The 25,614-nt window shown below is 46.3% G+C and overlaps 1 protein-coding gene across 1 annotated transcript in view; it reads left to right on the top strand.

Moving 5' to 3' along the window:
• Nucleotides 1-25,614, top strand: part of NUP98 (nucleoporin 98 and 96 precursor) — an 853,605-nt gene that overhangs the window by 757,493 nt on the left and 70,498 nt on the right. The window contains 1 exon segment of the mRNA XM_078658655.1: nucleotides 25,132-25,243. Coding sequence (XP_078514781.1) covers nucleotides 25,132-25,243 — 112 coding nt within the window.

Genomic DNA, 25,614 nt, shown 5'->3' with positions numbered 1-25,614 from the left:
GTCGACGACGACCACCTCGTCGACGACGACCACGAAGGTGAGACCCATCTCTTCGGTTGTGAAGATCTCGTCGACGACCGTCACAGAGAGACCGTCGACGACGAAGTCATCGACGCTGCCTTCGTCGACGCGTACACAGTCGACGAAGATCAAGCCTTCTACCAGCACCTCGTCGACGGGCCCGTCGACGGCCGCCTCGTCGACGGCGCCTTCGTCGACCAGATTCCATCGTCGACCGCTTCGTCGACGGCGCCTTGGTCGACCAGAATTCCATCGTCGACGGCTCTCATCCCGTCGACGTCTACACCGTCGTCGACGACCAAGGCTTCACTCTCGTCGACGGCACCGTCGACGGCTTCGTCGACGGACAAGAAATCCTCGACGACGAAGAAAAAACCTACCATTTCTACCCCGATTGCCTCTGTGGGGACGATGCAGCCGCCTCAGGTTGATTCTGACACTGCCACATTTACGTCAACGGGCTCGTTGACGTCACGTCCACCTTCAGCAAAAACGGCTGCCGTCTATACAGTGGTTACTGCTTCTTCTTTGCGAACAGTACCACTCATCCAACTGAGTCCAGTGAGGAGCGGCACTCATCTTCCAGACCAATTGTTCCAGTCTGGTGAGGAAGAATCCGGACACGATTCAGAGGTGGAAGAATTTTTTAAACAGGCAACCAGTCCTTCGGATTTACACATTAAGTGCCAGGAATATAGCGATGAGGGTGATGTGGTGGACAATGTCGAAGATGGGACTGAATTGTTTCCTGTTGACGCATCAGGACCGATGCCTTCAGAACCGACTACACAGATACCTCTATCTTCGGTCATGAACCTACAACACATGCTGGATGATTATAACCGCAGGTTTCCTTCTTCTACACCTGCATCTCCAGCCCCGCCGCCTCCTCCGCAACCTCAACCTCAACTTCCTCAGGCACCTGCACCAGTTTCACCTGCTTCACCGGGTGGCACTCGTCCTGACACTGGCGACGAGGATCCGGATCCTCACAATAATGATGACGACGACAATGACGTCGACATGACTGAGTGGGACGATTATAGGGCTCAAACACCTTCCACTCCGCCCACCTCACCTCTACAATCGCCCCCGGTGGACATTGCACATTTCCACAATTTGATGATCTGTGCTACTAAACGGTTTCATCTCAAGGTCGAGCAACAACAGCATGAAAGTGAATGCTTTTTGTATGACTTTAAGGACCTATCTCAAAGGCAATCCCACACTATACCTATCGTGGATTATATTTGGAAAGAGGGCCTTAAATTGATGGAACGTCCTAATTCTGTCCCTGCAGTTCTACCCAGATTGGACAGGAAATACAAGGCTCCGGCATCTTCCCCGGCCTGTCTGGTGTCTCAACCGAAAGCAGATTCGGTAATTACACAGGCTGCACAAAAAAGATCGCGCAATCCTGCTACGCCACTCACGTCTCCTCCTGATCAGGAAGGCCGCAAATTGGATTCAATAGGAAAGAAATTCACAACCATGGCGGCTACTACGGTGAGGGCGGCAAACACTCTGGCTATACTAGGCCGTTACGACCGGCAGATGTGGTCCGAGGTTGCAGCATTGATTCCTCAGCTACCTGATGAAATCCGTGCAGAAGCACAGGCTATTATACAAGAGGGGGAGTTGATTTCATCCGAAATCATTGATTGTGCACTCGATATTTCCTCAACGGGGTTTCGCCAATTGGCTGGGGCTGCAGTCTTGAGGCGTCAAGGTTGGTTAAGATCTACCACCTTCCGTCCAGAGGTACAAGCAAGAGTCCTAGACTTACCGTATGACGGAGAGCTATTGTTTGGCAAACATGTGGATGATGCCCTGGAGGCGATCAAAAAGGACACCGACACTGCAAAGTTCTTGGCTACCCTACAGTACAAGAAGCGGCCCTTTCGAGGTGCACTGGGTAGAGGCGGAGGTTCCTCTACTTTTCGTGGCTCAAGCCAATATCGTTCGTACAACACCTACAACGATAACCGACAGAGGGTTTCCTATCAATCCCAAAATCGTCAGTCCACCTCCAGACCATACCAGAGGAAATCCACTTATAGAGGTGGCTCAAACAACAAAAAGCAGTGACTGCCTCAGACTCTTCCTTTTGCCGACCGTAAATCTTGGAGGTCGCATCTCGAAGTACTTTTACAAATGGTCCGAAATCACCTCCGACCAATGGGTCCTAGACGTTATATCCAAAGGACATACCCTGGAATTCACAAAATTTCCACCCACTCATCCACCTTCGGGGCCACCACCTCCTCATTTCAAAGAACTTCTGGCCCAGGTGAGATTGATGATCCGAAAAGGAGCCATTGAAGTCGTGCCGCAAGGTCAACGTGGCAAGGGGTTTTATTCCCGCTTTTTCTTAGTCAAGAAGAAGTCGGGGGAATGGCGTCCAATTTTAGATTTACGAGCCCTAAACAAATTTATCATTTCAAAAACTTTTCAGATATTAACTCTGCTCCAAATTCTGAATTTTCTCAATCTAAGCGAGTTCTATTCGACAATCGACCTTCAGGACGCTTATTTCTATGTACCAATCCATCCCAGACACAGGAAGTATCTACGCTTCACAGCCGGGCAGCTACACTTCCAATTCAAAGTCCTGCCATTCGGCCTACGATCAGCACCGAGGGTCTTTACCAAGATCTTGGCCCCGGTAGCTGCCTTCTTGCGTCTCCAGGGTATCCAATTTTACCCATACCTGGACGACTGCCTCATCAAGGCAAGCACTTTTCACCTGGCAGAGCAGCACACTCAGGTCTGCGTCTCCCTCTTCCACGCCTTGGGGCTTTCAATCAATTGCCAGAAGTCACACTTTCAACCATCGCAAAGGAGAGATTTTCTCGGAGCCTTGCTAGATTCTCGGCAGGGAAAGGTGTTCGTTTCCCAGGAAAGACAGGACCGCATGGTAAAGATGGTGCGCTTCCTCCAATTAAAACTGTACGTTTCTGTCCGAATGTTCAAATCATTCCTTGGCATGGCTTCCTCGTGCATCCAACTTATCCCAAATTGCAGATTGCACATGAGGACTCTACAGGAGGAACTGGACAGGCAGTGGAAACAGGTGTCGGGGTCATTCGAGGACCAGGTCCTTTTAACACCTCTCATCCAGAAAGCGCTGGAGTGGTGGGCTCACCCTCCACACATCTCTGCAGGCCGTTCATTCCAGGACGAACCTCCAACTCTGACGCTTACTACAGACGCGTCTCTCGAAGGTTGGGGAGCGCATCTCGACGGCATGTCTGTGAAAGGGAAATGGACAACAATCCAACGAACTTGGCACATCAATCGTCTGGAACTCTTGGCGATTTTCTTAGCCCTAAAATCATTCCAGAGGACAGTGCAGGGACACACTTTGCTGGTAAGGACGGACAACACCACCAGCATGCACTACCTCAACAAGCAGGGCGGCACGAGGTCTCTTCTACTTTCACAACTAGCACAAGAGATATGGGATTGGGCGATTCAGCGTCAAATTCATTTCACAGCCATTCACGTGCCGGGTGTGTCCAATGTTCTGGCAGATTCACTCAGCCGAGCATCGTCGGACAATCACGAGTGGGAACTCAACCAACCGACAGTCGAGTTCATCTTCCGGCTGTGGGGCCGGCCAAAGATGGATTTTTTCGCGACTGCTGTCAACAAGAAATGCCAACGCTTTGCAAGTTGGCATCCCCACAGAGTCGAGCGGGAATGCATTTTCGATCGATTGGTCGAACGACTTCAGTTATGCTTTCCCTCCACTTCCTCTGATCCCTCGCCTGTTACACAGGATGAGGTTCCAACCTTGTTGCATCATCCTGATCGCACCCAAATGGCCGAGACGTCCATGGTTCACGGACCTGCTCCTCTTTTCGCAGTCCGACCCGTTACCGCTTCGTCCTCTACCGCACCTCCTCACGATGCAGCGGGGACTAATCTGTCACCCGGATCCGGCATATCTTCAACTCCATGCCAGGAACCTGAGTACAATGAATTTGCACGTTTAAATATTGACATGGACTGCAGGGAGGTGTTAGCGCGGGCTCGCGCTCCCTCCACCATAAAAACGTACCAATTAAAGTGGAAGCGTTTCTGTGTCTGGTGCCGCACTAAGGATTTGGACCCAATGACTGCAACACCTGAACAAATTTTACCTTTCTTTTTATCCCTGGCAAAATCAGGACTGTCACACTCAACTCTTAAAGTGTTCCTGGCGGCGATTTCCCGTTTCCGCCATGATGGTTCCACATCTCTATGTTCTTCAAGGATCATTAAGCAATTTTACAAGGGCCTTTTTAGGATGTTTCCACCTATCCGTCGCCCTCCGCCTGCTTGGCGCTTGAATTTGGTCTTGTCTCAACTACTTCTACCACCATTTGAGCCTATTCATTCTGCAACTCTTAAATTTCTCACGTGGAAAGTTGCCCTCTTGCTCGCCTTGACGTCCTCAAGACGGGTCAGTGACATCCAGGCGTTTACCATACAGCCTCCTTTCTGCAATTCTCCAACGAGGCTGTGACATTACGAACTAATCCTAAGTTCATCCCAAAGGTTCCCAGCGACTTTCATCTCAACGAACCTGTAATTCTGAAAACTTTCTTTCCTGCTCCGCAAACTCCAGCTGAGCGGTCATTGCATTCATTAGATGTGAAACGTTGTCTAAAATTCTACATTCAACGAACTGCAACTATCAGAAAGTCAGATCAATTGTTTGTGGCATATGGTCCAACCTGCAAAGGACAACCTGTTTACAAACAGACCATAACCAGGTGGATATCCTCTACCATATCCTTCTGCCACCAACGGGCTGGAAAGCCCCTTCCTGCTCCAGTTCGTGCTCATTCAACTAGAGCAGTGTCTACTTCGGCTGCCCTTTTTGCGGGGGTACCCTTACGACAGATCTGCAGAGCTGCTACTTGGTCGAACAGCCATACTTTTACTAAGCACTACTGCCTGCAATCAACAGACGCCGCGGATGCGGCAGTAGGTCAAGCGGTGCTGCGGAACCTTTTCCAATAAAGGTGAGCCTCTGTTGCTACCCGCCTCCAGTCATAAAGGTTTTTACTAATAATGTTTTGGTATTTCATGCATATTGTCTAATATGTTTACCTTCTTTGCTTGATGTATCACCTTTATGACTTATGTGATGATTTACTGCTTTCTACTCTATTCAAGCATGTGAATCTATGAAAGACACCCCTAATACTGGAGAAGAACAAAAGTTACTTACCTGTAAACTGTGGTTCTCCAGTATTGGTGTCTTTCATAGATTCACATGCGACCCTCCCATCCTCCCCTCAGAGGCTCTCTTCTCCTCAGGCACTTTTACCTTCTTTGTGCTACGAAAATCTGAGGACTTGGGCTTCTGGGGAGAAGGTTCTAGAGGAGGCTACAGCCTGATTGGCTGGAATGTGATCCAACACATAATGACACTAATATGCTACTAAAGTGAGTTCTCCCTTAGGCTTTTCAATGGGCCTATTATGTTCTATGGTACTTTTAGAATTTACAATGTATTGCATTATATGTATGTATATTTTTATTTATTATAATTTTCATGTATACATGCATATATAACTGCTATTTTATGTACCGTGGGACTCCCACTTCGACGACGGGGGATATTCAAGCATGTGAATCTATGAAAGACACCAATACTGGAGAACCACAGTTTACAGGTAAGTAACTTTTGTTCTTCTTTCTGAATAGAGGGATGGCCCTTTACCAATTCCTTTTGTTTTGTTCTTCACCTGCCATCGCAATAGCTTGAGATATAATTATGAGTTAATTAGCACTTTTGCCACCTTTGAACACACCCCATTTTTTTCATCCATGGGACATGGGGTTAAAACTAACAACGCTGTGGTTCCCAATGCGTTACCTGTTTTTCGAATATATATATTTTTCCCATTTTTTCCTATTTAACAAATAACTTTATTAGCACACTTGCGGTCGGCGCTTACTATTAGCTTCCTAAACGGTTACCATGACGATTCATGACAACCGTGTACTTTCCCTCTGACCCTGGTGATGACATACTGCCTCGACTGATTGGCCCAACGGGAACCACGTGCAAAATCACGGGACCGCAACGGCAACCAATCGCAGCGCGGCAGGTTGGGAAGCAGGAAGTGCCTGATGTTACGAACGGCGCTTACAATCCTCTCTTACAACTATTTATACCCCTCGCCCACGGGACGCCTCAGTCTTCGGGATCCAGCGCGGGGGTATGCAGGTGCTATAACGGGTGCTTGGCAAAAGAGGCGTGAGTAACTTGGAAGACAGATTAGTACCTCATCTGCATGTTAAAATTATCTCATGACCCTCCTATTTGTGTAATTTTAACCAACAGGGTGTGCCATGTCGCTATCCACCCTCCAATCCTCCCCCCCCCCCCCGAGACCCATGGCGCTTAGAATTGTAGCGCCCCCCTTAAGAGCATGTTTTTGTTTCGTGTGTTTTTATCATTTAGTCGTAATGATTGTTAGTAGCCCAATTAAGCACTAAGAGCTTAACTTGTTTGATTTTTTGCCACTCGTGAGATTTATAATTATGGCATTTTCATGGTTTTCCGCCCCCGTATAGCCTTAGCCACAATATGAGATATGAAGGACATTTATCCTCTCTCTCCACAAGATTGCGGTTACCGTTTATAAGCACGAGTTCACGGTTTTCTCACTCGTACTTGATATATGGCTATAATGTCACTAAGGTAACACCCATAAGCAAGTGTGTACACTCTTAAAAGACAACGGACATTATTTTTAACTACAAATCTTTTCTCTCCTTTTCTATTCATGTTCTGTATGTCATATGTCTATGTCTCAGAATAAACGCGGTTCCACTCTAATACGTCGGAATCTTAGAAACCTTTTAATTTTTATTTTTTTCACACAAGAAACCCTAGGTTAGGGTGAGCCTTAGCGCGCCCATACCGCTGGGTTCCTTACATAACACTAATCACTTGCACATTGGTCCTGACGAATGCCTGATTAATTCCATCACATAGGCTGAAACATGTTGACCTGATCACTACACCTAAGGATAATCTCGGACTTATAATCCCGGTCCTTTATCCTTTCACTGTTTTTACTCTGTCCAATTGGCAAAACTAATAAAATATATTTTTTGACCTAATTGTGACATTTTAACCTTTCACTTTCACGAACACAGAACCAGCTCCGCAGTAACTCTGGCGTCGCAGCACACTGGGGTGGCATTCGGTCACTCCCGGTGGGGCCCAATGATGAAGCATGTCACCAACTAGTGGTGAGTGAGGGCCTTCTTCAAAAACCTAATCAGGTTCCATTTATAACTGCCATAGACTGTCTACCAGTTTCACTTGCTGACAAATTTACTTTTCTGTCTTGCAGTCACTCTAGTTGTGATGCTCCTTTGTTGTTTTTGTATGATTACCCCAGGGGAAGAGGAGCGTCTCCTTCCCTTCCTCTCTTGTTGTTCCAAGCAAGTCCCCTGTTGTACATAGATTCTTGAAGGGCATCACTCATATGTTTCCTCCTGTACCTTTTGTGATGCCTCAGTGGACTTTAACCTGGTTCTAACTTATTTGATGTGCGCTCCTTTCGAGCCACTTCACAATTGCCCTGTTCGGCTTCTTACTCTCAAAACTGCATTCCTGGTTGCCATCACCTCTGCCAGGAGGGTCAGTGAGCTCCATGCTCCCTCTTTCCTGCCCAAGGTAGTCACAGCCTTCCACATCGGGCATACCATCACCTTGCCTACCTTCTTTCCGCCTACGCATCCCTCGAAAGAGGAAGAGACGCTCCGTCTGGTCCCAAAACGTGCGCTCTCCTTCTACCTTGATCGCTCACGCCAGTTCCGGGTGGATGACCAACTCTTCGCTGGTTACGTGGGTGCTAAGAAGGGACGGGCGGTGCACAAACGGACCATCTCTCGGTGGGTCGTGTTGTGCATAAAGGCATGCTACTCTTTGGCTAAAAAGGAGCCTCCTGTTGGGCTGAGGGCCCATTCCACTCGGGCCGCCGCAGCTACTACTGCCCTGGGTCGGGTAGTCCCCTTGCAGGACATCTGTCAGGCAGCTACGTGGGCCTCGCTGCCCACATTTGCAAGACACTACTGCCTGGACAGTCAAGTCCGGAGAGATGGCTTTTTCGGCCGTTCTGTTCTCCAGGACTTTCTGGTGTGATCATTGGTTTGCAGACCCACCACCGGATTTGGTATTGCTGGGGTATCTATTCTAAGGTAAGGAATCTAATACTAACCTGTTTCTTTCAGATGCACAAGTTACTTACCTTCGGTAACGATATATCTGTAAATACCAGTAGTTAGTATTAGATTCCTTACCGCCCCACCCATCCTCACCGTTCTGCAAACCGATATCTAGGGTTAAGGTATTTCCCTTTGAGGGCCCTAGTTTTAAGGCGCCAGTGTTGGTTTTTCTCATGGCTCTGTGTTTCTGGCGCAGAAAACCTGTGTATAAGAATTGACGTCAGCGCGTGAAGGCGGCTTCTAAGTAGTCCCGCGACGTCATCCCGGCGCCGACGACGGACGCGGAGCCGCAAACGACGCCTAGCAACGCGCAGGGGTACTGCTACGCAAAAGTTTCCGGATCCAGACTGATGCCTGGGGATATTCTAAGGTAAGGAATCTAATACTAACTACTGTTTCTTACATATCTATCGTTACCGAAGGTAAGTAACTCGTGCATCTGGTCTACATACCCTATCTTCTGGAGGACACATACTTTTTCTTTAAGCATTTCTCACTTTGTGAGGTTTCATGATTGTGTTTTTTCTTGTTAACCAATTCACAGATAGCAATTTTCTACTGACAAATCACATATACTGTTGTGGTGGTGGTAGCCCCTCCCTCACCCTCTCCCACCACACTCCGGTGTTTTGGGGCTAGAAATATTTTACCAAATACCTAATTTCAGGGATTTTATGTTTGATGATATGTGGTTCATACATAAGCATGTGTTGCTGTGTTTCTCATATTGTCATGTATCATAGGTGTTGTGGAAAAGGCTGTACTTCTATTAGAACTGCACTTTATATGCTCCCCTGTTTCCTACATCCTTGTTTTTTAAATAATTTTTTCCAAAAAAAAGAAAAAGGTAGAAGAAAGGAACAGAGGGTTCTTTTTTGCTTGGCCTGAAATTCGGAGCTTATTGAGACTCAGTTGTGTTCTGTCTTTTGAACTTTGATACTGTAGTGGGCAGGATTTATATGCCCCTGCTTTGTTGCAATATTCATTGGCCGGTAGAATTCTGTGACAAGATGGGCCAATAGGAGTATCTGCTGATACACGTCTCTATATGTTCAAGACGTGTGTGCTCTGGATGCTCTACTTCATAGGAGTCTATATGTGTGTGTGTGTGTGTGTGTGTGTGTGTGTGTGTATATATATATATATATATATATATATATATATATATATATATACATACATACATCTTTGGTGTCATTGAACGATTGTGGATGTTTGAAATCGTCCACAGTATATTCATCATGACAAGGAGTGTTCATGTTTCCTTCAGGAAATGGATTCTGACGGTCTTATTAGGTTTCCAGTAGGACATCTCTTTCTATGTTACTTTCAGAAACAGCAGAGATTGTGTCTTGTATCATGCATTTGAACCTCTTGGTCATCCAGTCTTCTTTTCCCTTTTAGGGTAAAGGGATCATGTCTGTCTTCTGTCAGAAGACTCTTAAACCTTTTTAACTCTACCTTCAAGGACCGATTTTCTTGGGCCTGTACAGTTGCTTTTATTTATATGCTCCATGACATAAGTCATAGGTTTTATTAAGAGCCAAGCTCTTGTTTTACTATTCCCACATGCTCTTGGTCAGTTGCTGCCTAGTTCTCCTTGAACATTTGTGGGATTAGTTTGCAGACGTCACCGAATGGATTAGGAACAGTAGACTGAAGCTGAACTCGCACAAGACAGAGATCCTCCTCCTCTGATTCACCCCCTCGACCTGGGACAACTCCTGGTGGCCAACTGCACTGGGAACAGCTCCAACACCCACCGACCGCACACGCAACCTAGGGGTCATCCTCGACTCCACCCTCTCCATGACTAAGCAGGTCAACGCGTCTCTTCCTCCTGCTTCAACACCCTCCACATGCTCCGCAGGATCTACAAGTGGATCCCCACCGAAACAAGAAGAATGGTCACCCAGGCCCTCGTCAGCAGCAGGCTGGACGGAAATGCCCTCTACGCTGGAGCCTCGGCCAAACTCTTGAAGCGGGTTCAACGCATCCAGAACGCCTCTGCACTCCTGATCCTCGACATCCCTCGCCACATCATACCCCACCTAAGACCTGCACTGGCTCCCCATCAACAAGAGGATAACCTTCAAGCTCATCACCCACGCACAAAAGGCACTCCACGACACCGGACCTACATACCTCAACAGACGACTCCGCTTCTACACCCCCACCCGCCAGCTCCGCTCTGCCGACCTCCCCTCGCCACAGTCTCCTGCATCCGAAAAGCGACCTCCGGCGGCAGATCCTTCACCCACCTCGCCACCAAGACCTGGAACACCCTCCCCATCCACCTATGGCAGATCCAAGACCTGCTGACCTACAGAAGACTCCTCAAGACCTTGCTCTTCGAGTGAGCAGTAGCGTTTCGTCCCCCCACCCCCCGTCCCCCACCTTGAGACCCTCACAGGTATGTTGTGCTATGATTGATTGATTGACCTTCCTCCAGTGGATTATAGCTCTGGTATGTAATTCAAAGTTGAGGAAGCTGCGGCTAGATGTATCTACCAGATGTAAAAGTTACTTACCTTCAGTAATGCTATATGTGGTAATGACAGTTTAGCCGCAGATTCCTTAACACCCTGCCCATCCTCCGCGCTCTGCGAATGACCTTTGAGGTAAGGGTTATACCCTTTCAGTGATGGGTTTATATTCCAGAGATCACTATCTCAATCAATTTTGGAACTAATCAAATCGCTTGATCTGGCCACTTAGCTTTTGTTTTGATGTTACAATAACATCCATCTCCAGATGTGTGTGGTTGGTAGAGTCGGGGTGTTTCTCTTTCTTCAGGTTGGCACACCAGTGGGTGGTATTAATTTCTTTGTTCTTTCTATAAGTCTTCTTATACCTTTAGATTGCTACTGTCCGCATATCTCGTAATATGAAATCGTCACACAACCTGGTGGTGTTGTTGTAGGTTCTGTTGGCTTTTGCCATACGATTAACAATGCAGAATGGTTTATAAAGTGCATAGTCTTTTTCCTCCTATAGGGGTTATTCTCCAGGGGTCATGTAGCCCTGTGTTCGTTGATTTTTTTCGGAGATGTTCTTCAAACTCCATGTGTGGTATTAATATACCTTTTGATGTATTTTCTTTATTAATGTTTTGAAGATTTATTTGGGGGCACAGTTTCCACATCCAGTTTCTGTAGTGGCGCCGTGTTGAGGCGTGGACGGTTTCACAGAAGAAACTGATGTCTGCATGCCAGAGGGGACCTATGTGGCTCCGCTGACCACCTATCCGGAGAAGACGTGCCACCGTCCCCCGGTGCGCAGAGGTACTACTGAAAAATTTACTGATCCAGATTGGCGCCTGGAGAGAATTCAAAGTTGAGGAAGCTGCGGCTAGACTCTCTCTACCAGATATAGCATTACCAAAGGTAAGTAACTTTTACTATTAAAGGCATTTGTAACCATACAAATGCTCTAAGTATCTTTGATATCACTTGATTATTTTTGTCAGATTTGTGTAAGATGCTTACTACAGGTGGGTGCGAGCTTCTTAGTGTAGATCTTAACATTGACGTTCGAGGTATGGATTGTTAGCACAAAGCATGGAATCTTTCCCCAGTGTTGGCTGTAGCACTGCTCTCTGCCTGCTGCTGTCTGTTGCCTGGTCTGGTCACTGGAGGGACTGCTAGTTCCAGGATACACTGCATCCCCTGGAGGCCGGTACACTCTGCCAGCAACGTGCTCAAAAAGCACTGAATTTCACTGCGGCGCGGGACTCGTCTGTGGCACTGCTCTCTGCCTGCTGCTGTCCCTTGCCTGGTCGCAGGAGGTACTGCTAGTCCCAGGATACACTGCATCACCTGGAGGGAGGTGCACTCTGCCAACAACGCCCTCAAAAAGCACAGAATTTCACCGCGGCGTGGGACATGCGCGCGCCGGGCCAAGGGAAGAGACAGGACAGGGCCGCCCCCCTGACATCTGGTTATTGAACAGTTGGTTACAGTTCCAAGGTACCTCCTTTCTACCGTAAACTCAAACTATTGGTGTTATATGATTGCCACCATCTCTGTAAGTAAGCGTAGTATAAGGGAGAAATGGGTAAAAGGAAAGCTATTGATGCCCTGGGAGTAGGTCAAATGGGGAAAGGCAAGAAGCTTAAAAGGTTTGGAAAGCGGTCAACGTTACAGAATAATAACCGAGTTAAATCCCGTATTGATGACCTGGTAAATGAGTGTGAGGCGATACTAACAACCTCCACTCCCTTGGTTCCAGGATGTAGTATGATAGCTGAGTCACCAACCCCTAGTTCCAGCATCCAATGTAGAAATTCTACCCCACACGTCCCAGATTTGTTTAAGAAAAAAGCGAACTCTAAGGGACCAACTATGGGTGGTGAAGTAGAATGCATCAGAAATTCCCAAACTATAGTTACAAGTACAGATGATAAAAGTATTATCAAAATGGAACCTGTAATAGAATGTACCAACAGGTTTGCTGCATTATCTACGCTGGATGAAGAAAGCCCCAAAGTAGCTTATACTGAAGCGGTTTAAAACTCAAGACATAATGTCACTCCATTCTGTTCATGTAAGACCTTGTGTTTCAGATGAACTCTCTGGTCGGCTGACTAGCTTAAAAGCCCAAACTTACTGAGGAGGTTACCACACTTAAAAGCTTAGTTGGAAAGCTAACAGAGTTAATGAAAAACCATTTGCAAGATATTTGTTGGCACAAGCAAACCACCACTGACCCTGCAATCGCAGGAGAGTAGGGAAAGTTTAAAAAATAATACAGTGACGGACCTTTTGACAACTAACAAAGACAATAATAAATACCATCAAGTTATGACCTCTACTAAAACCCTAGTCCCAAATGGTGTGAAAGTCAATCAGGGATTGCAACGACCGAACGGGGGAGCAAGCAGGAACTATCATTTGCAGCCGAAAATCAGTCATCCCCCAGGGCCAGAATCAACCGACGCTTACAGTAAATGGGGTAAAATACTAATACGAATCATGAGGAATCCAATATTTTTAACCAGTGTGCCAAAGCTAACTCTTAGCTCAGCAAAAGATGATTACATCACATTGATTAATAAATGTATTCACTGGCTCAGACAGGTGCGTAAATACAAATTAGTCATAAGGAAGGATATGTCCTCGGCAAAACAGTGCTCATTAGAAGGTTTAAACTTTGACTATGTTCGCCTTACTTTGGTATCCCGAGACTTGGTAGATAACTAGGGTGCCTTTGAGAGCAGGACATCAAATGTGATTTCAACATAGATAAAAATGAAGTACAATCCCCATAATAACGCGAAATCTAACTGCCCCTAGTTTATTAGCCAGTGAGGGATCAAGTTTGTCTAACATATATTGAAGCTTAAAGAATTCAAACTCTTGTACAAATCAACTAAGAGCCCAATACATAGAGTTAACTGCAGAAAACGATTCATACATATGAACCTGCTGTAATCTGAGCAGGCTGGTTAATGAAGTAATGCCTGAGAGAGAGTGTAGTAGAGAGACCCAAGTCTATTACAGTCCCCGTGCCAACTTCACCCAAATTCCGATGTCGGGGGTAAATGGTGTATTAAATTGCGCTGCTGGCTCTTTTCGATTAGACCCATGATCAGTTGATTTTTACGTCCTTGGATTGGCTAGATTTTATAGACGAACACGATATCTGTGCGTTCCAAGAAACGTGGTCACTAAATCTAATTTTTCATGTAGGCTACATTAATTTTTTCAAACCAGCAACAGGGGGGCTGATGGGCAGACCATCTGGAGGTCTTACTATATGGGTGAAACAGTGTATGAGCTATAATATTGAGGAAGTCTGTTGACAGCCCTGATATTATGGCCATCTCTTAGCTCAAACTACTTGTGCCACTTAATTCTGATAATCTATATGCAAGGAGGCTTTTTGGAGGAAGGCAATTGACCACAATCACCAAACTAAAACAACTTTTAGAAGACTTGGGAGGTGCATGTAACGTGGTGATTATTGGAGATTTCAACACTACCTTCGAACCCCTCGATGGGGAGGATGGCAATCTTAACGCAGAGGAAGATGCCCAATGCCCTCACTAGAGTTGCCACACATAAGAAAATGGACTGAGACCGCATTACAATAAAAAGCACTATGCTTGAAGAGGGGGACTCAGGGCTACAAATGGAAGAACGCCCTCAGACAGACTGGTTTCCCCAACATATAGTAATGGATTGAGAAGTAGCAGCATAGACTACATTCTCCTCAACCTTGAACAATGGTCAGCCCTCATAGATATGGCGGTATGTGAGCATATTTAAAGCGACCACAACCCGCTTGTGCTATCTATTTTGTCCCCGGGCTCTAAAAATCCTTGGCGAATAACATCTGAGAGTAAAGCAGCGGAAGTTCTACTTAGTAACATCCTGAGGCGGGTGAAATGGGATAGGTTTGTAACTAATGCAAATTCCCTCACACAAAATAAGGCAGCTGTAGAGAGTACCTTAGTAGATTTGTATACCATGACAACACATGAGCTCATGATGAATTGTTTGCTAAATCAATTCTTTTTTTACAAAGACATGTAAACCAAATGATAAAGGTCTAGTTAGGCAGAACAGATGGTATAACAAAAGCTGCAGAGAGGCATCCAGGCAGTTGTCCATAGCCATTAAATTAAAAGATAGCAGGAGAATAAGAACTGCTCGAACCCTCTACAAGACCACCTTAGTAACAGCAAAAAGGGATTGGGATGAACAAAGATGGTTAGAGCTCCTACAGGCTAGTAAGGGGAAAAACATGCAGTGTTTTGGGAATTTGGTTAAATGCGGGAATGTTGGGTCAGGGCAAAAGCCATGTATGTTGCCCAGTCCACGTGGGTCTCCTTTTTTGAGGAGCAATTCACTGCCAAAGATGATGACACCAATTTTGTTTTTAATTCCCAAGGTTGACCAGCCTCTGTTATTTGTCCAAGAAGAGGTTGAGAATGCTCTGAAGGTATCACCTAGGGGGAGAGCACCAGGGTTAGATCACATCCCAGCTGATCTGTTTGTTCATGATAAAGAGACAGGGTAAAGTATATTCTTTGGTTATCAAATGCTATTGCAAATGGAGCCCCCATCCCAGAACCTTGGCGTGGTGCCGAAATACTCCCAATTCATAAAAAAAAGGGGATCGCTCCTGTCCGAGTAACTACAGGACGATTAGCCTTATTGATTCTATTCAAGAGTACAGCAAGGCTAGTGTTGAGTCAGATACAGGATTGGAGTGAAACCAAACACATACTATCTCCCCTCCAGGCAGGATTTCTTTCCAATACAAGCACCATTGACCAAGTTTTCCGTTTTTTATTAAACTATTGGCACATTGTTGTAATAGCAGGTGGCACTATTTATGCCACCTTTGTTGACCATAAGTCAGCATTTGACTTGGTCCCGTGTATGAAGCTATGGGAAGTATTGCATCACCTTGGGATGCCAGCAGCACTTTTCTATGGTAGTGCGATTGCACAAGGACAACTTTGCACAAGTCCGATGGGGCTCCCAGGGAGAAGTAACCCCACGATTTCCAGCCTCCAAAGAGGTGCGGCAAGGGTGTGTCCTAGTCCCAACCTTATTCTCATTATTTATTAATGGTGTTGTAAATTATTTTCTCACACACCCGACAGACGCTACTTACCTTGCTGGCATGAAAATACGGTTACTTATGTTTGCGGACGACACCCTGATTAGATCAAATACACAAGCAGGGTTAGTTAGGGCACTCGGACGATTTGATGTGTTTTGCCAAGATCCCAATTTAGTGATTAACGTGGATAAGACAAAATTTATGGTCCTGCACAAGCAGAATGTAGTCAAAGGGAGAGTAGCCATGAACAGGAAGCAATTAGAAAATACAGACCTGTTTACATTCTTAGGGATTACCCTGAGCAGAAAACTAAACTGGAAGCCTCACATAGACCTCATGGCCCTTAAACACAGCCAACTAGCTGGGATCTTGTTAAAAGAATTTCGTCTTTCCCATACCAAGCTTATAGGTCCAGCAGTTAAGATTTATAACATCAAGTCAGGTCCTCCATAATATATTGTGCAGAACTTTGGGGTTTCAATGACCTTTCTTCCCTGATACTAGCCCAGAACAAATTTGTGAGAGCTCTGACTGGACTACCACAAAGCACTCCATTAACACCTTTGTTATCCGACTTGGGCTGTAATCTGCTGGTGGAGGAAGTACGATTCAGACCAGTAGCATTTTGGCGCCGATTAGGGTCCACTCCAGAGCTCGCACATTAAGCTATGGCAGTAGAGGCAGATAAATCATGCACGGTCATCTGGCTCCAAAGGGTTAGAACCATGCTGGTAGATATGGGCATGGGTCATTTGTGGGAAGACCCGTGTCATATAGATAGGCTTTGCCTCCGCACTGTGTTAAGTTAGCATGAGCTTATTAGAAGTTTAAACGCCATTTTTTCCTTTCTGCTGCTTCTGCACACGACACACATTGTTGTTAATGCTTTGAGCCTAGTAGAATATTTTGCTTCACACGAGAATAATATGTTTTCCTATTGTATCAGCTTTGCTTGGTAAGCTATGTCGGAACAGTGAGTGCCGAGGCCTTCAAGGTTATTTCAACACAGTGGTTGTTGTGAGGTCTGATCAGCGCACGTCCTAGACATAAAACATATGCAGCTGTGGCCAACTCTGGCTTTTGCCGCATTTAATAATGCACTGCGCAGAGCATGCGCACACACTTGATGAATTTTCGCGTGCAGAGAGCTGGTGGAAGATGTGATCCCTTTCCACTAAGATCAAAGGTATAGGGCCACCCTTCTAAAACCTCAAGAGACATTCTTTAGATATAATATAATATACTAGCAAGGGAGGGTAAGACTCAGGTGCCATTTAGCCTTCTTCCCTTTAGCATTTAAACATGCTTTCTCCCTTTGTATTTTATGGACTAGTAACTATGCTGATAACCTTGTTGCTTATAATATGTTTGCTTGTATTAGCCAAGATACTGCACTTGAGAACACGGCACTAGAAATAAATATTTCACACTTGCACGTATCTTCATTTACTCCTCGTTCTGGATTGGTATGTTAATATAACGAAAGAGTGTTCATGTGTTCCACATTACCTGAGGTGTTCTAAGTCCATGTTCTGGGTTGTCAAATCATTGGGGGTATGGAAGAACCAATGAGACACTGATTGCTAGTCTGGTAGGGGATTTTGGATACTGAGGTGAGTTTTGGTACACCCTAATTCACTGAAGTTCTAAGTCTCTATGCACAGTTCTGTGTAGGAGCAGAATCCCTGCGACATGGCGCCCAACAGTTGGTGGTCTTATTACGTGGCACTTGAGTAGCGCTTATATCAGTCCTTAACCCCCTTCACTGTTTCCGGAAGACAGTGGTGTCGGACAAACCTACCTATAGTTACAAAGGTCTTTTCAAGCTTGAATCTTTTTAAATGGTTTCCTTTTGAATTACTACCCAGTTGTGCTACGTAGTTTTTTGTTGTACCTGTTTCTTACTGTGTCACTATGGCTGACGTTGACATACCGCAGCATAGTTGAATTGCGGTTCGCAATCATTTGCAGGCTTATAACGTTGGGTTGGAGGGCATGGCAGTTATTATGGTAGTGAGTGCGGAAGTAACTTACCCATACGGAATTTTCTATTCGTGGGTGACCTTCCCGGCTGTGAACGCAAATACTAATATTTTACAATAATACAACACTGGCAGTGGTGGTATAGGATGTCGCACTACCAATCCAAAATGTGAAATGATTTTGTCAACATTGATTTTAGCAGTCCAAATTGTTTTTAAGTAAGGTGATGGTGCCCTTCAAGGTGACGGTGACATCCCACGACCACAGATGTCGACTTTAAACAAAATCCCTAAGGAGATAAATTAAATTAAGCTAGCTGAACAGTTGTACCTCGGCACTCAAATATTTGTTATACATAGAAGCCAGTGCTTCTAAGGGAGAAACTTCCCTGTCCTGACCTTATTAAGGAATCACGATTTTTCAGTGATCAAAGTACACAATCTAATTTTTAGCTGTATGTAGAGAACATCCAAGACATCCTTTATCTTTGCTGTTTTAATAGATGCTGGCTGCCGGAACATTCAGTTATTTTGCAATCTTTGCAGGCTGATCTTCCAGAATCTAAATTCTTACTGACTCGTGATAGCCACACCAACCTGGTGATAAGAATCATCCCTGGGGTGGTGGGTTTCACTTACCTTACTTTTAACGAAGGAGACATAGTACCTATTGCTTACAAGTCACACTTCGGCTGAAATGCGGTTTTCCACTGTGGAAAAAGTTTTGACAGCAGTGCAGATGGCGATTCTTAAAGAACGTGCGCTTTTGCAGGGAAAACGCATGTTGGTTGTTACCCCGTATCCTGCATTAGAGGCAGTGACGAAAGCCAGTGTTCCTAATTCTAAAGCTTTGCACCCACGGTGGATAAAATGGGCAGCATCATTGACGTCTCCGGATGTCACATTTATTTTTGATGCCTCCCTACTGTCGCAGGAGTTTTTGCAGTATGAATTTGTTCATCCTGCGCCTTTGACTATGCAGCCTTAGGAGGATTTCCGTTGCATCATATACACTGATGGTTCAGCGCAAGTTGCGCATGGGTCTAAGCATGCATACGTTTCTGCTTGCGCCATTTTCAAGTTCAAGTCCATGGTCGTGCGCACGCAGACTTTAGGGGACTGCATCGCACAATTGGCAGAACTTCGTGCTCTGATGCTTGCATTGGAGTATGCTGATCCTAGTGTGACAACTCTTATTGTGAGTGATTCTTACTTCTGTGTCCAGTATTACAATGAAAACCTGTTCTTTTGGATTCAGAATGATTTTCGTGATTCCAAGGGTAGCACAATAAAACATAAAATGATCTGGGTCCGAGTGGCTGAGCTTAAAGAGCAGTTCAACTCGTGCTTGTAATTCATACTCGGTCATCAGCAGCGCGTAGGAGTCCATGGTGTTGGCAATTCTTTGGCCGATGAGGCCGCAAAATCAGCAGTATCGACATATTTGGTTGCAGTAGTTACACGTTCCAAAAGTAAGATTGATGATGATATCTTGGCAGCTGTTGCTGCGACTGAGAAGGGAAGTAAATATCCTAAGGGGTTCCCTCCGAAGTATTCATACCAATTAAGTCTTGATAAAGTTCCTTATGTGAAAATACCTGACGTTGGTGAAAGGTTGATTCCCAACGCGGACCGCAGGCCAGCGCTGATTACTGCAGCCCATGAAGGTGTTGCGCATGCGGGCGTTTCGGCCTCTGTATCTCAGTCACAACAACGTTTCTGGTGGCGGGGACTTTACAAGCAGACGCGGGATTATGTCCTTCAATGTGACATTTGCCAGCAGATTAAGCCTTCAACTGCTGCGCGTCTGCCCCAGACACAGTTGTACATTTCTAATAAACCACATGGTTGTGTTTATTTAGATCACTGCGTTCCTTTTTCTTTTGATACTGCGTATAAGTATATCTTAGTAGCAGTCGATTCATGCACACACTTTGTGTGGGTGAGGCCACATCGCAGCGCTGATTCACGAACTGTCATAAGAGACTTGCATGTCTTTATAGGGATCTTTGCCTGTGGTACCTTCCATTCGGATCAGGGTCCGGCTTTCGCCTCTAAGGCATATAAGGATACCATGAATTTGTTGGGGGTCCAAGCCAAGTTTTTGTCTCCATACAGACCTGAGGGTAATAGTGTTGTGGAACGAATGAACCAAGATTTAAAGCAGTCTTTGACAGCTAGGGTTATAGGCACTGGCAGGAATTGGCTGGCCCACCTCAATAGCGTGCAGCGTGCTCCAAATAATCTCCCTAGAAGGTCTCTGGGTGGGCGGAACCCGTATGAAATGCTCTTTGGTATCAAGATGTTTGTACAGGACCTTGACGGTCTAGACCAGGCGGCGGTTGCTGCCTCCTTTGACGTAGATGAACATTGCAATGTTTTACAGAATCTACAAGAGACGAAAGACCGTCTTGCAAAGGAACATTTGCCCTCCACCTCGGATGATGCGTTACAGATCCCAGTAGTTGGCTGGCTACCCCAAGTTGGTGAATTGGTCCCTCTTATCGAGCTCCAGTTCCGGTGCTTGGTGTGAATGGCACAAGAACAGTCATTTTACCACCACTTCCAGGTCATAAGGAAAACAGGTATATCTCCATTGACAATGTCAAGATACACAGAGTGGCCGATTCTTCTTAGTATGACACCGGCAGTCTCATGTCCTTCGATTTTGAGAAATTCTGTTTTGGCCCCGGCTTCTGATCCAGTGCCGGATGTTGCCCTCGAGATGCCTGCAGTTTCCAGTCCTTTATTAAGTACACTGCCTGGTACTCAACTTGATGAAACTGACTACACTTACCCAACTGACTTATCGATGCCTGACTTGCAAACTCGCTTGGCTACAGAATCCAGATTTTCATTGGACACTGATTCACAAACATCGAGGAAACCTTCAAAGGTCTCTGTTTTAGCTAAACTGTTTAAAAAAAAAAAAATGTTGATTCCCCCTTGGACCTACATTTGGTTGGTGCTTTTTTCAATTTACCTTTCATGTCAATTGGCTTTGTGGTGTATTTTTTTCGACTTGTCAGTGGACACTGTCGAGGACAGAACATGCATTCAACATATCAATGGAACATTGGCTCCCCATTCCTCATCACACAGATTGAAGAGAGACTTGGCTTTTGTTAACATCACTGCTTGGTCTGTCTTAGATGGGATTGTATGGGATGCTGTTCGTTTTCAAATCTATGGGCCCACTGAGGTTATAAATGTCCCTAATGTGCTTAGAGTTTCTATGGGGGATGTAATTAAACAAAATATACGTTCTGATGATTGGGATGTTCAGGCCGTAGAAGCTTTGTTTTCTGATTTGAAATATTATGCTGCCTTTGATACTGAAGATTTGTATTTAAAATCTGCTTATTACGGTGATTTATATTGTTACCAACATTTTGGCAATCACTACCTGCATAAAACTAATACCAGGAGGAACACTGTAAATTATACACAATGGGCGCATTGTCCAGCTCCTATACAAGGCAGTTCTGCTTCCTTTTTAGGTCTCGCCTATTCCATTCCGCAAGGAATGAATATGCGAGTCTAATGCAGCTAAACCACTACTTAACCGCTTCCGTGCGGCGCCGATTCCGCCCCTGTGCTGGACATTCCAGAACAGGGTGCGGTCGTGACGGAACCATTCCGTCATCAGCACAGCTCAGCCGTGACTGATGACGGAATGGTTCCGTCACAAGCATCGAAGGGGTTAAACCAAAGGCTCTTCCAAGGCTCTCAAAAGACTCAAGCGGATTTTCAACAGTTCACGTGAAATCACGTGACCACAAGCTGCATCAGACCCGACACTTCAAAGGAATGCGCCCCTCAATGCCGAGAGCATCAACCTCGTGCGCAAGCTTGCCCGAGCCTTCTGCCTATCAGCCTCCCTCCCACCTCCCCCCTAATTGCTTTAATTTTCATGGCCTCGTCCCCAGCCCACTGCTTCACACTTGCCTTGCTTGCCCGAGCCTTCCAGCAGCATTTCTCCTCCCCTTACCATTTGCTCCTGCCTCCGAGAGCTTCAAAGGGATCTGCTTCCCCGCCCACTGCTTCACACTTCACGGCCGCCAGGCCGTGACTCGCATTTCTGCTTCCTTCGTGCCCAGCCCCCCTCCCAGCGCTGCCTTGAAGGCTTTCCCCACATGCAGGAGACAAGGAGAACACGTTTTCCACACATAACTTCTGCAGTACGCAAATGGCATGACGTCAAGAGCGGGAAATCACTGATATAGAGCCAATATGCAACCAGTATTGGGAACACAGTTTAATTAATGTCCCCTCTCTGAGCAGAGGCAGCATGCTGCTGCTTTTCACACTCCCTCTGGTGCAGGGGTTCAACAGAGGACCAGTAATTACATTCCGTTCTTTGCGGTTTGCGCATACCTTCAGGCTCTCTTTAAAATCGTCTGACAGTGTCTGGTGCTTATTGTGTCAGATGTGTTCTGCATGCAGTAACGGATGTATTGTGGTAAAGGTACATAAAAATGGGCTATTGAGATGAATGGTTATGGCCAGCCATGGCAGTTGACAGTCGAACTTCTAAAATAGTTGCTACCTGTCACGTCTCATTATTGCACGCAACCGCATGCTGCTTTTTTCTGCATTTTTTGGGGATAAAAAAAATCTTTATTGATCTGGACTGCATGGTTGATGCGAACCTGTGGCCGTATGTTGAAAAGCTGTGCTGGCTCAAAACAGAAACCAGCGCATGTTTTTACATCAGAGGCATCCAAAGTTCATACACAAAATTCGTAATTTTTCCGAGTTAATAAATAAACTTTAGACAGAGAAAGTCGGAAAGAGCGATCCGCGATTGTCTCTCCCTGTTTCCGAGGCCTACTCCAGACTACGGCGGACCTCCTGCATTTGCTGATGTTCACTATCAACGTGCCATGGTCGCACCAGATTCCCTCTCAGAAGCTCTTTTTCATCAGAGCAGTTCTGGATACAGCACAGTTTCGGGCTTATCCTCCCGAGCAGCGAGTCCGGTATATTCAGGCTATGATACCGATGTTTCAGCCTCAATCCCAGACTTCGGTGAGAATGATCCTGAGGCCACTGGGCCTCATGACCTTCTGCATCCTGCTGGTGGATCATGCCAGGTGGCACATGCAGGCTCTGCAGTGGGACCTGAAGTTCCAGTGGGCACAGCATCAGGGGAATCTTTCAGATTGGGTCCAGATCTCGGAGGGCACTGCACACCAATTGCAGTGGTGGCTCACGAACCAGGATTCGGTCAACAGCAGATCCCTCTCCCTTCCCCAACCAGACTTCACAGTGTTGACAGACGCTTCACTCCTGGGATGGGGTGGCCACATGTGAGATGCGGAGGTCAAGGGGGTCTGGTCTCCGGCGGAGTCCTGGCGCCACATCAATCTTCTGTAGCCTTGGGCGATTCGTCTGGCACTGAAGGCATTCCTTCCTTCTTTCACGGTGTTCACGGACAACACCACCGCCATGTGGTACTGCAACAAACAGGGTGGGGTGGGGTCATGGAACCTTTGTCAAGAGGCTCTTCGCCTTTGGACATGGCTGGAACATTAGGGCATGTCCCTGGTGGTTCAACACCTGGCAGGTTCTCTGTACCCCAGGGCGTACAAGCTAAGCCACCGGTGCATGATGGCTCACGAATGGAGTCTTCACTCTGAGATGGTGCAAGGTCTCTTTTAGCAGTGGGGAGTTCCTTGGTAAGATCTGTTCGCCCCGAAGAGAACGTGCAAGGTCAGCAGTTCTGCGCGTTGGTATTTCCAAGGCGGCAGTCATGCACAGCTCACTGCACCCTCCACATGTTGCTGGCTGCCCATATCCTCTTCTAGCCCTCGCACATGTCTTGGTTTATCTCTGCACCACAGGCTTCCTCACGTCCGGCAGCTCTTTCCTACTCGTCTTCTGTGGGTACGGGGCTTCCCCACAGCAGTAATGCTGTTGTGCCCCCCAAACCACTCCGAAGGCCCGCAATCCCTGGCCACAGGCAGCACCACCACAGTGTACTCTGCCGCCGCAGGGCACGAGCACCCTGCCCGTCTCCCCGTGGCACTCACCAGGCAGGCTCATCATTGTCCATGTCTGCCCCACCTCACAACTTTCCCCTTCTGGGCAGCTCTTTGAATATGTTTGCCGATATGGCTCTCTGCTTGACTCTCCCCAGGGCCTCGGGCGAATCTGGTCCCTGGCTCCGGTTGCTCCGACAGCCCCACTCGCACTCAGGAACACCTTTTTCTGGCCCGCCTCGGCCCCTTTGTTGTTCCTGGGGCTCCCGGGCTGAAGACTGCACCACTTCTTTCATGGCCGCCTCCGTTCTAATGTCATCCCCGGGTGGGCCGCCAGCAAATTTAGATGCAAGGCCACACGGCTCTCGCTGCCTCTTTGATTGCGGTGGTCTCTCCTGGAGTTAGGTGGAGCGCCTCCATGGGTCCCCTCCCGGCACCCCCGCTTTGTTAGTTGGAGTCCAGGGTAACCCCCTTACACCCCCATCTGTCAGGATTAGTGCCTCTGCAGGCCAATAGCTGGAGCTCAAACACACATCTGGCTCCATGCGGCTTCAGGCCACTCCTATGGCAGCACTATTTCTGGTGGATACTCTGACTGCATATTTTCTCACTGCCCTCCCACCTTCCCGTTCTGTGGAGTGGCCTCTTTCTTCCTTCCCATCTAAAACGTCCCACTTTAGAGATTAGCGCAGTGCAGTGTCACTTACAACTTGTTAAATGCTACGCGTCTGCGGGCACAGGTTGAGAAAAATGAATGAAACTGACCTACATCAGCAGGCATACTACAAAGCGCCAAGACCCCTGGCTAGGAAAATATCCGGAATCAGTTTGGTGCCTTAAGATATTCCACAGGCGTGGAGTGTACGATTAGATGGACACCAGAAAGGGTGTTTCTGAAGGTAAGTAACTTGTTATACATAGTTGTAGGCTATGCAGGTCCATGTAATAGATGGTGTCGCCACACTTCAGTTTGAAACATGATATTTTATCTCACCTTGTAAATTCTAAACTGTATTCTTAATTCCAAACACATTTGATGGCGTCCATGCGGGCTGCTGCTATTTCCATGAAAGTAGCATGTCCTTTAAATCTTACTACAGGTGGGTTCAAAGCTCATTTTTTCTATAAGAGGTGACATGCAACAGCAAACAAAAATACTAGTGTGTATGCACATAATGTAGGCTGTATATTATTTTTCTGTTTAGTTGACTTTTACAAAGTTGTACTTGCACGGCTATGGACATAGAATATTGTTTACTTAAATTAACTATTTGTCCTCTTGGCATAATGAAGAATGAAAAACATCTGAGTGTGTTGTGTATTTTCAGCAGGAATTTTCAGGGTACGAGTTGGAGAGGTTGCACACAAAAGTGACATCTCTTTGCAGCCGAATAGAACAGTTGCAGTGCCACAATGCCAAGGACCGCCTAGCTCAGTCAGGTAAGGTTTACATACGCTGATATAAAACCTTTCTTTGATATAATAACTTATTTTTGTAACACTAAATAGAGCTCCTTAGCCCATTTTGATCCCTAGAAATAACATGTTTTGCTATTTTCCAATTGAATGGTATCTCAGAAGGATGAAGGACAGTGAGCCTTAGTTCCCTGATACAACTTGCCATCCTGAAAAGGATGCAAGGTTGTCACTTTTCTATAGCTCAACATAAAAGTTAACCAGAACCACTAGTAAGGTTTGTAACAGAAAGGTATTAGTGCCTAAGTAGTCAGTCGCTACTAGTGTTCAAGCATTGACCTGTACCTTTTATAACCTGATGCTGTCTCCACCATTCAATGTACCCTCCACTCAAA

Source organism: Lissotriton helveticus, chromosome 8 (assembly GCF_964261635.1).
Source record: "Lissotriton helveticus chromosome 8, aLisHel1.1, whole genome shotgun sequence".
Classification (NCBI taxonomy): domain Eukaryota; kingdom Metazoa; phylum Chordata; class Amphibia; order Caudata; family Salamandridae; genus Lissotriton; species Lissotriton helveticus.
The sequence above is the reverse complement of the archived record's forward strand: the minus strand, read 5'-3'. Positions and strand labels throughout refer to the sequence as shown.